This window comes from Hesperophylax consimilis, chromosome 15, assembly GCF_061612785.1.
Source record: "Hesperophylax consimilis isolate HC1 chromosome 15, BYU_Hcon_1.0, whole genome shotgun sequence".
In the NCBI taxonomy this organism is placed as follows: domain Eukaryota; kingdom Metazoa; phylum Arthropoda; class Insecta; order Trichoptera; family Limnephilidae; genus Hesperophylax; species Hesperophylax consimilis.
In genome coordinates, this window is record NC_142850.1 from 29,347,920 (window position 1) to 29,362,667 (window position 14,748).

Consider the following 14,748-nt stretch of genomic DNA (forward strand, 5'->3'; position numbering starts at 1 on the left):
TACTATTTATTTGTAATTTCAAAAATAAAATGATAAATATGTTAAAAAGTGTCAGTATTAATATAGCTGCAACGATTTTAGGCTCCCTAAGACAAATTTATCGGCAACACAAAACAGTATTTACTATAAAGGTTTTAAAATGTTTAATGGACTCCCTTTAAATGTTAAGGAAGCTTAAAGGCTTGCAGTTTTTCGTGTTTGTCCAAATCCAAATTTTAGTACGTAAGTAATGGTGGTTTTAGAATAGAAATTCACTAGATATAAAATGTATACATTTTTTAGCTAAATAAAAAAGCTCAACGCAGTTTATGTTCATTTTGAATTTTTCTTGTAATTTTTAATAATGCATGACGAATATTTACTTCCACGCAATCTTGTAAGACTCGATAAGATTCCCTTCCCTAACTAAGTGTTAGACAATATTGACGCTTAAAATTCCCTAAAACAAATCAACTATCTACTGCGTTATTTCTCCTTGCGGTGGGTTGAGAGGAAGGAACACCGTACTACTTGGCACACAATCTTTGCTATTACCTATATCGTATCACAGATAGGTAGCCTTCTGATTTCGGACTGTTGGTGTGACCCAACTCAAGTAATTCATTCATTCGGCCATGCCAATTGTTCCTGGAACGCCCTAGACTTCTTCTTCCATCCACTCGTGCATCAATTATTTTCTTGACACTCCATTCTATGACCTAAAATAACAACATTTTGCTAATCGGATGTTACGTAAAACTAGCGTATAAACATTTTTAGCCCATCCACTAGTTTTTCAAAAATCATTTTATTTTAGTTGAAAATGCATTAGGGTAATGTGTAAATATTTACGAGTAATAAATACACTGAATACCCGGATTAGCATGATTTCACTAAGAAAATTTCTCAATTATTTCATTTATTTTTGTATTTCTTAAGGAGCAATAACGCTTTCAGTTAATTTAACACTTTGTTCCCAACTTGCCTATTAAATATTGTTCAAATTTCATACCGGAAATTTAACGCGACTAACTTTTGGGGATTCACAAAGTTTGTGCATATAAAATCAAATATGCATATCAGAGGGCTGTGTCTAATTTTTTCTACAAAACTTCCAAAAACCCCTAAATATTTAACAACTTCTTACGTAGTTTGAAATTTATATTTTTTTAGTTCTAACCGGGGATTTTTATCAAAATTAAATTCATACGGCGTTTTAGATGAACAGAGAAGAATTCCCACACTTTTTTCTATTCTGTTGCATTCCCACGTTTGTTTACATTTTCTCTTTGCGAGAACTACGTATATTTTATAACTGATTGTATTATTTATTAACGAAGTGTGAATTACGTAATGTGCTTACAAAATACAAGTCGCGAGAGTAACATACATTCAAGACTAACGGAACGTAAAATGCAAATGGAAAAATTGAAAGGGTAATCGTGTTTTAATCGCGAAAACCGATCGCGAAATATGAAAATGAGTTTCAAAAGTTTTTTATTCCGATTTCCGAAATACAAAATTCTTCCGTTCATTTCCTGTTCAGAATTGAAAGTTTAATAATGAACCCTAGAAAATATCCCAGTAATCTGATAAACAACTTTTATAACTTCTTGTTTCAAAATATCCCATTTTTCGAAAAATTTATACCCTTAAAAAATTAATCCTCTCTAAAAATGTTTTGCCATTTCGACCAGAAATAATAATAATGTAAACAAAGGAATGCTCCAGGTATTACGAAAGAGTTATGTTTATAAGTTTGTAAAGGGCCAGGTTTATTCGAAAGATAAAAATAATTCGAATAATAATGCCGTTTTTAAAGTACCATAATTTATTTCAAAGTAACATTTCTAGGACCCCGTAAAAAATACATTAAGGATAGGCTATAAACACCGATTGTATTTTTATCTGTAGTGATTCGCGTTGACAATATTAGCACAAGGTGTACAAAAATGTATTGCCAACAGCTTAATGGATTTTCCTCGCTCAGTTGTTCTCGCTGAGTTCAGAATAGAAATCCAGTATGCGTAATGTACACAATTCTATAACTTTATGCAAATAAAAACATTGGTTTTCCAATGTCAATTTTCCAGTTTACCGCTTGAAGGAATAAACAGAACCACGGGTGCCTATGTTATTTGCTTCTTGCGAATTGTAGATAAATAAAGTGAAGGTATGGCACGTTTTTCCCATAGATTTTCCACTGTGACAATAGAAAACCCCAGTAAATCTTTGTATTTCATTACTAAAAACAGATGGTGTTTCGGATTCAGGTAGAATGTGATGCCGTTATTATAAACTACTAGCTGATGTGTAACCCGACATTGCTCGGGTTTATTATAATGTTTTGAGTTAAAACTGGGGGCATTTTTAAGGTGGTAATACTATCATCGTAACAATTGAAAAAGCTTACTGTTTTAAGCATTTGGCCATTTCTGCCTCTGGCGTTTTGACACATTCAAGATTTGATTCATTTGATCCTGCCAAGTCTTCCTCGGGTGTCTCCGACCATGCACTAATGATTACCATATTGTCACTACTAAAAAACTACGTTATATCGATATTTATTCGACTCCGTATCTAATTCCAGTGCAGATATAATGCGTTAAGTCTTCCACGGGCGACCCCGACCTCTTCTATCATTCAAACAAACTTTTCAATTTTCAACGGAATCGTTTTTAGTCTATAAGGCACAAACAAAGAAACATTCATTTTTACATTTTTTAAATAATGGTAACCCTAAAAATTCATTCAAAAAAATGTACTCAATTTCGACATCAGACGAAATTCAGAAATTGATTTAAGATGATGTCATTCTTTTCGTTATGAACCGTAATTATTAGACGAGGTCATGACCCAAGATGTTAAGTTAGATATTAAAACTATCGTCAAAATCTCATTAACGTGTCGCGACAAAACTTTGTAATAGACGTCTCTTTTGCAAGATAACCTTGAATTGTTCGTAACTTTTTTCTCTATCCGTAAACTTAACTTATTAGTTTCAAAACTTAAATGCAGTCGTGCAGTCCTGCACGGAATATCGATTATTCAATTGATATTTGTTTTAATGACTAGGTACATACATTTATTTCACGGACTATTGTTAGGTTAAGGTCCACCAATAGAGACAATAAAACTATCGATTATATAATAAAGATAGATAACCTAAAACAATATAAATATAAATAAAATGCTAGAAAAAAATTCATCAATGGGTTAATTTATTTTACCATTGAGAGTGTGATTCCTTTATAGGTGGTACCAATACCTTCATCCAACATTCTTTGGTTGTTTGGAGTAGTAGACACTTTCAGTGTCGCCCTGGTGAAAGATCCCGTTCAGAATCGAAACATTGCTTGAAATGGTCCGTGTTTGGTGACCAGATCTGAATAACCAGGTACTTCTCCATCATTCACTTTTTCCGCCCATTGGGGGGATGCCATAGGTGACTCCAGACAGTTAATCTTCTGTGGTAATCACAATTTTTTAAAAATTAATAACAAGTAACAAAATATTTTACGTAATAATTACTAGCCCGAAACACAAATATAAATTGAAAAATCTTCAGAGAAAAAAAAGGAATTGAACCCGCACCTATCTGATTGCCGGTCACATTAATATATTGATTATTCATTAATCAATGAATGATGCAATAAACCAAAAATCACAAGTCAATAAAAGCTTTCACAACATTAAATAAATAAATTATTATTTTATGTTTATGATATTAACAATGTAAAAATTCTATTCAGTTAAAATATTATTTACAATAGACATTAGGTAAATTGTATAAAGATTTGATTTTTACTTCCCAAAATGTCTGCCAGAAAATATATTTGTTGACGATACACGATAATATGTCAGTTGAGTATAGTTTACCTAATATGAAGTTTATAATATCTAATATGTACAATTGACGGTTGGTAAATAGTTATTCGTGATAAAAACATACCTATCACAAGGAAACAAGTATACATATGGTGTGTTCTTAATTCTTCACCAGTAATTCTATTTGTTTATTTCTACTAACTTCTAGAGGGTAGTAACTAGTAATTAGCCAACATTAAGATAATCTGGTAAATTATTATTTATTTGAAGTAATTTAGGAGAAATTATGGATTACATTTTACCATCTGAAACATGATTTAATTTTGTAATAATCCTGGTATGGGCCTAATTATTTGGCAACATTAATGGCGCGTTATATATTATTTGCGAATTAATTGAAATTTTTCGAATTCAGATGATATTAGATAATTCGTAAGCAAATTTTGTATGAATTAAAAATTTGAAGTGGTGTACAGTGTACATTACACCAAATATAATCCACACCATAACGTATAGGTAGAAAATCCTGCATCATTTCGACATTCAACATTACCACACAAAAACAATTCACTTCGCTTGATCGTTTCATATTTTCATGGGACCCCTTCTTCAGTGGCTTTTGGGTGTACTAGAGTGCTAATATTACAAAAATGGCATTATTGATGTTGCTGTAGCTGAAAACGACATTTTATTTTTTTTTTCGAAAATTAAATTTTTTGTATGAAGATTTTCAGGAAATTTCAGTTTCAGCCGCACGGATTTCTTGAAAATCTTCGTACAAAAAATCGAATCATTGAAAAAAAAAATTTTTAAGCTACAACAACATCAATAATGCCATTTTTTATAATATTTGCACTCTACTACACCCCAAAATCACGAGCCACCAGCGATAAAGCCGCATGTCAATACGGTATTGACTAAATTCGTCATCTCTGGTAGGTTAGTCAAAACTGATAAGAAATGTTCCAACGGCCGATGGACAAATTTTAGCACGGCCTCCTTTGTATCAGATAAACTTCGGTCAGTATGCAAATCTTTTTGAATATTGTCGTTCGTTATGCAAAATTACTTCCTTATAAACGAACGCAGTTGAACTAACGAAGCTCTTAGAATTGAAAGAAGTCATAAAAGCGGTGAGTTGAATCCCCTCGGGCCAATGACGCTACATTGGTTCGGGTTTGGAGAGACGAAATTTGTTCACATAACAAGTTATTAGAATAATAAGAAAAAATACCCCATTAACTAATTTTAATGACAAAAAGTAAATGCGGTTGCCAATGCATATTTATGTTAGTATTTCTATTCAACATTGTCAATTTATTAACATTTTTTCGTAGCTGTTTGACGTTTCAGAATGTCGATTCATAGACAAGACCTCCAGTGTTGCTATCATATATCGTTTTCTTATTTATTGCGCTACCAATATCGTTCTGGCTATCAACAGCGCGACCATGCTCGGGAAATCGCTATAAAATCATCAGTAGTTACGCCCATCGATCCGATATTGTAAAGTTATCGATTTCACTGTTCTAGACCTCTTGATCGCCCATTTATTAGACTTATTCAGCCCCTAGTTTATAAAAACCTATATTTAATTTAGCTAAAATGCACTCTTTTTGTTATTCCACCCAATTCCTCACAAATTGACAGAACAGTGTGTTCCACGTTGTTTGTGGTCTGTTCCGTAAAGATTAAGATTGTGACATCATAATATCAAGTTATGTGACCTGAAGGTGAGTTCCAGTGCCGAGTATATTACCATCATGAAGGTACGGCAGGTGCCGCCAAACTTTTCACACGTGCGAACATTAGTTTTTATGCTAAAATTTTGTCCATGGTTTATTCTTGTGGTATCGATTTTTTTTAAGGTATGTGAAAGGTTTTTTACATTATGAAGGCTGTTGGAGTGCTGTTAAGTACATACCTAAGTAAAGTACACCCAAATAGATTATCTAGGTAAATGTATCTGTTGTGGTTACAGCATTTGTAAAGGAAAAGCTCAATCGGGTTGAAAGTTATTACATTTCTAGCTGAAGAACCTGGCATTGGCTGGGCTTTATTCCGCTTTGGGTGATTGTTTCACAAAAACCGCGCTATAAAAATAATCTAAATATTATTATTATTAAGGTGTGATACAGGAGGATGGGGGTGGTTTTTCGAAATATTGTGTAGACATTGACCTTCCTCTTGTTTTAAAGGTCAACTGTGCAAAAAATTATCAAGCTCCAAGTACAACTGTACATTTTTATTAAAAAAAACTAACTCAGAAACTTCTTTAGATATATATAAAAGACAAATAGAGACACAGTTGTATAAGAAAACGTGTTTATTGTAACATCTTGATGTGTAGAAAGTTTCTACTAGAAACCAAGATTGTAACAACGTTTACTTTTCACTCTGTAGGCAGTGCGTATTTCAACCAAAAAAACAACACCGAAAAAAAATCTGAAAAATAAATATGTACATAGATGTACGAGTATTAGCAAAACTAACCCTCAGCCGCCTTTCAATTTAATTAGTGAAAGCAGCCGTAGATCTTAATTTAATCAGGTCATTAAATTTCCACCATGATAAAATTTCCTCATTATACTTCCAATCTTTATCTAATCATGCTCGATCCTCCTTAATTACATGCAGGATTTACGCGGTAATCAATTTTTTACGTGGTCCTAAATAAATCTTAACTATCCACACACTTGCCGAGTGTTCACATTTTTTACATTACAACACAATCAACGCATTTTTGGACGGTTATTTCGAGAGTATTTCCTCCTGGGGTAAAAATAATCTCGTCGAATTTAATGTTTCAAAGACCCAATCCTGTCTGATTACGTCTAAAAGGGATCCAAATGATAATCTAGTCTCCTTCAACGGAAGCAATCTTCCGAACAGGCCTTCCATTGATATGCTTGGTGTAACTATAAGTGACCAGCTCAGGTACGGGGGCTCCATCGAAGCCAGAGTAAAGTTGGCCTCTCAGAAGCTGGGCGTACTGTACAGGGCCCGCAGATACTTTAATAGTACACAACTGCTCACCCTGTACAAATCGCAAGTGCGCCCTACTGTCGAATTTGGCAGCCATCTCTGGTCTGGAGCCCCAAAATACCTGAAAAAAACCCTTGACTCTGTGCAGAAACGGGCGGTCCGTTTGATAGATTCCCCAATCTTAACAAACGGACTGCAATCTTTAGAGCACAGGCGTCAGGTAGGTATGCTGTCCTTGTTCTATCGGTATTACAATGGAAGATGCTCTGAGGAACTAGCGTCATTGATCCCTTCGGCACCGGTGCGTAGTCGGGATACACGCCAAACGCGCGCCCAACATTTGTACACAGTTGACACTTGTCACATGAGAACGGGTCGCTTCTACGATTCGTTCTTAAGTTCAACAGCTCGGCTGTGGAACGAACTGCCGGCCTCTGTGTTTCCTCCCTCCTACAACATGGGACTCTTCAAGACCCATGTTCACTCCTTCCTCTCCAAAAAAAGACCCTCCACACAGCATCCCCAAAGATGACATAGGCCCCGAGGGAAATTATTTTCTTCAGGGCCTCCTGTGTGGAGTAAATATAAAAAAAAAAAAGTGGGTGTGTCAAGCCTACGCAAGACAGAAGTGAAACTTCTAGTATTCCTCTCTCTCTATTTTCATTTCATCATCTCTATTTTCTCTCTTAGGTTAGTTTGAAAATTAGAGGTTAAATAATTCAACGACGAAGCATGGATTTGCTTTTTCTAATATTTTCTTATAGATGAATGACGTTCGATTAATGTATAGTTCCAAAAATTTTCAATTTATTCACAAGTATACAATATTACATAAATAACAATATTACAATTAAAAATTACAAAGAAATTACAATGACAATTTACCAATCATGTGCCATTTTCATTGTCAATTTCATGAATATCATTTCCTAATGTCGTGATAATTGGGTTATGGTAACTAAAGTGCGAGATATATACATGAGCACTTAAATCCTTAATGAATCGTGCAAAAACTGCATCGATTGTTGTCCCGTGTCGGGAGAGAACGTTCGTGAGCGGCTCCCCCACCTCAACAAGCGCATATGGTGAGAGAGGGACAGTGAACGGTGAGCGGTGGTGGGGGTACCCGCATTTTCGTGTCGATCCTGACTCGGTTTTACTCCGTCCCCGAATTACGCGCCTAAAGAAGTTTCACTTCAAAAAATAAAAAAAACGCATATGACAACATTTTTGACGATACAGTTCTCGTTCCACTGGTTGACCACGTCGGCTAAAGGTATTGTGTGCAAGTTAGCGGTGCGTGTAGCGTGACAGTCTTGACTTCTCGCTGTACGCTCGTTCATACCAATTTCAAACGTCGAACCAGAACCATAGTGTCGCACTTTTATCCTACTATTTCACCATAGACGCGCGTCACTATCAATCGGCTCGTATTGTTCAATTCAAAATTAGAACATTTTCAAATTAGTACCTGATGTTACTCTACGAAGTTCGTGGTTTTATGGTGCGTATTTAGAAAATTTTTCAATTTACGAAGTTCATGAACAATATTATTTCGTTTTCAGTACATAGTGATTGGTGCGGATTTTTTTAATAATTCCTCTTGAATGACATTTTCAATTTCTAACCTCGTGTGTGGAATACTTCTTCGAGTGTACGATGTATCGGTACGTAGTTTAATTTTTTTTTGCATTTTTAATAGCGCATGTTTTTACTAGCTTGTTATTGAACTTAAAGGGAGGTGAATACTGAACCTTGACTATTATTATCTGCTTCAGTGTGTTGCTAACTGTATACTTCTAGGTAGGTGGGTACCTACTTAACAGGCAATCATATCTTTAAACCCTTGGGCAATTTTGGGAGATATTCTTACAACAAACGTACGTAGAGTGTTTCTGGATGTTAAAACTGCCAGCCTGACACGGTCTCATAACATCTATGCTATCTCATTTTGTATTACGGTGAGAAATATCATTTTAACAGTGTTACAAATAGAGAATACCATCAGTTTGCATTAAAAAATATATCATAAACGCTCCAATAAAATTCAAACAATTCTATGAAACAAAATTTAGAATTAGACAAGATTTGCAAATTTAAAAAATATATTTTTATATTGAACGATAAAAATGGAAGTGACAATAATTATTATAATTCATTTGTCTATGAAATGCGTTTTTTAGTTTCGTTTTAAGTAATAATTACAGTTTGCACGATAAAACCAACCTTCAGAACTTAATCTTTGCTTGCGTTAAAATTTTAATATTTTTAATACCATGTATCGATTTTTAATACTAAAATCTGAAAGAGTCTTTCATCTTTCACAATTTGACGGCACAAAGAGTCTTTCACAATTTGACGGCCGGCGTGGTCTAGTGGTATACGCTTTTGACTACAGATCCGAAGGTCGCGGGTTCGAACCCGGCGTGCGCAAATAAATTTTATTTGATTAATTTGTGTTATTTCACAATTAATTAATTAAAATAATATATAGTATATTTGCGGCACGTTCCAGAGTGGAAGATACTCTCAGTATCGCCCTGGTGTAAGACCACCATTCAGAATTGAAACGTTGCTTGAAATGGCTTTAGCCGTGTTTGGTGACCAGATCTGAATAGCCAGGTACTTCCTCACCTTCCTCTTCCCCATCTCCCTCCCCTCCCCAATACCCTCAGCCTCACAACATACCCCAATTGGGGATGCCATAGTCTCACTGGCTCCAGACGGGAGCAGTCGGGACTCTTGTGCGGTAATACTGTAAAAAAAAAAAAAATCTGCTTTCAAGCGGCGTTGCTGGGAGTTATGCTTAGGAGATAGACGAATACCATCACTGATTTTTCTGTAGGCTTTTTAAGATATACAATTCCATAGTACAATAAACCTGCGTTAGCAATTTAAACCCCCGAAAAAAAAATTCTGCAACTTCCTTACAAAACACTGAATTTTCTCTAAACAAAATATGCATGTATTATATAATGTAAGCCTTTCGAAAGAAATTTTCTAAATGTTAATGAAAACCGTATCAAAATACGTTTCTTGGTTTAGAAGAACTAAGCGCACAAACATACAGACGCGGATAGCGACTTTGTTTTGTACTATGTAGAGCGAATTTTTCTGGAATCAAATATAATGCGAACATATTTTTAGCGAAATCTGTATTCTTGCAGTTCTCCTAGAAAAATACATTGCAAAATGTCAGAGGCTTTAGGGGTTAAAGTAGGAAAGGTTTAATGTTAGTTTTTTTCAATTATGACAATTATTCCGCATTTTAGAAGATAAATCAGCATTAGATTTATTTCTGTAACTACATTCAGTGCAATCTTTAATAAATAATGTATGTTCCTATTCAACAATTTTTGACAAAATTTTAATGTTTGTTTCCACTGTTTATCTCTTGCGATAGTTCATAGTTATTTAGGTATTTGTAAGATGTAAGCAAATATTGTATTTCATTTTGTTTCCATTAGTAATATGTTTTCTTAGTAAATTAATTTTTCTTTTTTAGGAAGCATTTTTGGTCGTAGAACTCATTAATGAATTGTTTTCGGAAAGTTTGCATTTTGCGTATTAACCGCCCATATCACTAATGGGTCAATTTCGGAAATTCATAACAAAGCTCAAACATTACGAGTAATTAATTTCATGCAGTAATTAAGGGTTGTCAATTACCGATTCAAAGAAAGTCTAATTAAAAGCTATGTCTTCAAAGGGGTGAACGTGATTTATGTCATGAGTGTACTATCCCAACAAAATTTCTTGTTTATTCTATTCCAACGGTCAAATGTTCTTTTAAAATTCAAATTATAAGCTGAGTATATTATTATTCGGTCTACAAACTTTTCAATAAAAATATTAAATAATTTGTATTATTAATGATGGTTTAGATAGTTGGCATTCCTTAATATTGCACACTGATAAAAATGGTCCCGTTAAAAAGTGATAGCATGCCAATTTCCTGATAAAATATTTAGAATATATCGAGAACACGCGTTCTTTTCGCGATATCATGACTGGATGCGACAATATCAGTATTTCAATCTTAAAACATTCGCTTTTAACTGTTTTTATTTTATTATTAATTATTTTATTAACGCCCATTTAGGGGCTTTTACATATGAATAGTAAAAATTATACACTACAATAGATATTTATTATACATAGCTAAATTGCCCTAGTAACAATATTTTGTACTTTATTTATTGTACAAGTATTCTGGGCAATGAGGAATGCATATGGTAGTTAGTACCAGAATTTCTGCACTGAAATAAATCCCGACTTCTAGTATTACGCAGTGGAAACCGAAAGCTTATCAATGCTATACTAATACTTTGTTAGAACTCTTCAATTAATTTGTTGGCCTGCAGTCCCTTTTAAATAGGAAAACGAATAATTTAACCAGATTTTTAAAAATGAACAGTATGTTATAGCAGTAAGTTTTCTCCGTGCATATTTGTTGTAGAATAAATAATATATATATTACAGTTACATTCATATTTCGAAGTTTCAAATTAGTTCATGGTGGAAATTACGCTGCTAGCTGAAAATAATTGCGTCGATCAATAATTTTCTGACAAAAAACGACACGCAAATTTCATGACGCCAGAACTCACAGCTTGAGGCCTTTTACAGCTCCAAAAAGAATAGGTACGTTTAACAACACTTTTTCCAACACTTAAGAATTATCTTGGAACTTTACTTTCCATATTTTGGAAACCCAAATCGACCGCTCTAATGTTTCTAATAAAAAATGTTCACTTCACTTTATTCTCTTTTTTTACTTGAAAGTAGGCAAAGGGGTTTATTATTATTAATGCTTCCTCTTGGATATTGTCCGTGGAAATGGTAGCTTATTATCTCCTCCAGTAAAAGAAAAACAACTTTTGTTCCCATTTCCGTTTCTATTTAAGAGTTATTATTATTACAATATTTTTCTCCGTAGACAATATCTTCAAAAGAAACGCCAATGTGTTTGTTTTACTTTTTGAGATGGTAAATACTTTCAATACACGGCCATTCGATGAAAGAAACCACCGTAAAAATATTATCAGAAAGTAGGTACTGCGTGATTCGTGTAGGTACTGTTATCGGCGAACCTTTTTGTCGGAAGCATGCAAGAATTTCAGAATTATTAGGCCGTAAAATAAATGGGACGTCATTAAAATACGTGTGAGCTTGTGTTTACTAGAAAAAGGTTTATAAAACCTAATGGCCAATTATCATGATGTGGGTCTGTAGTATATTTCGCTATAAAATAAGTAATTTTCTTCCAATTTCGGTACTTATTTTTCAGAACAAAGAGGCTTTTTATTAGTATTTCATATGTTTTTTTGTTAAACTGCTCAACTATTTTTATTTAGTTTTTTACAGTGAAAGTTTTCTGCAGATTACACTTATAATGATAGTACCTGCTTAAGGTATTTTTCAACGTGATTGTGTGGGGTATACACATATTTAGAAAAGGGATAATTTTTTAATGCACATCCAAAAATTATTTTGTTCTTGTTTTATGTACACAAAGTTCCGTAAGCGCGGTGGTTACCCAGGCAGATACCTATTGAAAGAGAATCTTTTAAGACAACCTCCATGGTTCATAGTAAAATGGTCAATGCACTTGAAAATTAATCGGTAGGTTATGTATTTTATGGATGGATAACCAAATAACCGTGATTTTAACCATATGGGCGCTACCAGATCTGGGTTTTGTGGTGTGGATTACAAAGTTTGACGGATCTTACAATCATCAAAAGAAAGCCTAGCATTCACGGGAGAGAGGACGTCACAGGACGAGTGACGAGAATTTCTGTAAGAATGTCTGCAGGACAGCCTGCACACGTACATAAATCCTCCTGTGCCTTCAAGCTCGATTGGACGTGTCCGTTCGTTCACACCAGGATTAAAACGCATTTCTTAATCTATTATATTTTCACACCAAGGGAAAGAAACCACTCATGAATGAATTAGTTACCCATTTAATACGTTGCCATCTTAACAAAATATGTATTGTTGTTTGCGTTTCTCAAAGAGGTAAAACGATTAGTTCATCTGCTGTGCACAGCATTAGCATAATCAACAAAAGTGTTAAGGATAAATTAAACATCCTTTCATACACAAATATTATATTACTGACTTTAAGAATCACAATAATATTCTTGCAATCTTATCTCAACCCATTTTGAAGGAAGACCCTTTAGAAGTCGACTAGATAAGGCACGTTCGGTTTCCCATCCCTAATCCTCCATTTCCTCAATCATAACTTATGACTCTCAACGGAACGTCTTAGAGGTGAAATCGTGGAAGTTATGTAGCGAATTGTTTACTTTTTTAAGATCCTAAACAATCTCTTAAATCTGAGCGGTTTTCTTGACTCGTACAGATTCCACATGTTTTATTATACCTACCTCATTATTATCTAAATCAACCTAAGCATCACGCCGATATGGTAAACTAACCATAACCGTGGGCAGAGAGGATACCGGCATATAGGAGACCGCTACAGAATTAAAATCTGATTTTTTTATGTGACACCTCACAAGAGCACCCTGTCTGTACAGTGTAAAGACAAGGGAGCTATTTCGCCACCCGGTTGGGTAGCGTTGTGAGGCCGGTTAAGGTGGTCTGTCTTAACATATACTCTATGTCCTACTTCATATTCATACATAGTCACTTACTCTGTTATTCTGACGCTTGAAATGACCCAAGTATGTATTATTTGATTTACTTGACCATGCCATAACTTCCTCAAGCGTCTATCATTCTTCCGTTCATTTCATAATACTGATAATTTAAATAAAACATGATGTACAACAGTGTAAAGCTTTCCTCTGTGGTGTACCTACACGATAGTAGGTATATAATAGAATACAATAATAATAATGATGTTTGGATGAATTGTATAGCGCTATTTTTGCGAAAAAATCACCTCACGGGGATTCCATTCCATTACTAAATAAAGAAGATACAAATAAGTATGCAAGTAAAAAAAAAGATTTGTCTGCTGATTGAACTTTCTTTCCCAGGAACTTGAGTCAAACTAACCTTGTTAGGTAGGACTGACATTGATTTCGTATATTAACTGCTGTAATGTCAACCAATTTCAGAGAACAACAATTGATAGAATGTATGAATTTTTGTCATCGACAACAAGTCTGTCTAGCACTATCTCCTGTACCTTATATACAGTGCTAATTATTTGCCGTATAAACTAATTTGGTGTTGTTTGTGTTGTTCCAGCACGAGGAGTCCGACGAGGAGAACCAATGTGCGCTGTCAGAGAACTGGCAGTACGAGCGCAAGTCGCGGCGGTGGTCACGCGTGGTGGACATCACTCCGCAGGCCCAGCAGCGGCTGCAGGCCATCGCGGACCGGGCCATCGCCGAGCAGAATATCCGCGACCGCGCCTCGGGGCAAGCGGGCACTGACAATCCTCCCGATCTGTAAGTAGTCAAGTTGCAACGGTGGTCATTGCCTGTTATTTGGTAATGACCTAACCCGATTTGCCCCATATTAGTCTTTCAGCTAAAAGCTCATTAAAATCGCATTGGCGCCCGCATATTTGTATTCACCAAACCTACAATTCGATTTAGGGATTATCCCGTCATTATCAAAGAGGTAACTTTCCTAATCACCTATTATTTTAAACCAAATTATTTCAAGTTGGCATCAGTTGGACACGAGCACTCGGGACGGAAACATATCCCGCTCATAATAATACTAATAATTGGAATTTGTATATAAATCAATAAATGAATAAAGTGACTTTTTAAATTGGTGAAAAAAGTTATCTAAAAATGGCAGAGAGCGTAAGAAGTTTTTTTTGTTATCTTGTTAAATTCCTCCTTTTTTGATTGTCGAGTTAGTATTTATAAAATAGAACTGCGATCGGATTGTTTCATGTTTCATCACAAAGCCGTGGTTTAATGAAAACTGCATTCTATGCTAACATTTAAAAATAAGCAT

At 34.6% G+C, this 14,748-nt stretch overlaps 1 protein-coding gene across 2 annotated transcripts in view; it reads left to right on the forward strand.

The window, feature by feature from the left end:
* The window catches only part of cv-c (RhoGTPase activating protein), a 605,856-nt gene that overhangs the window by 577,099 nt on the left and 14,009 nt on the right, over positions 1–14,748 (forward strand). For both annotated transcript variants that reach the window (XM_089640430.1, XM_089640431.1), the window contains one exon: positions 14,023–14,225. In XM_089640430.1, coding sequence (XP_089496556.1) covers positions 14,023–14,225 — 203 coding nt within the window. The remainder of the gene's footprint in view (positions 1–14,022; positions 14,226–14,748) is intronic.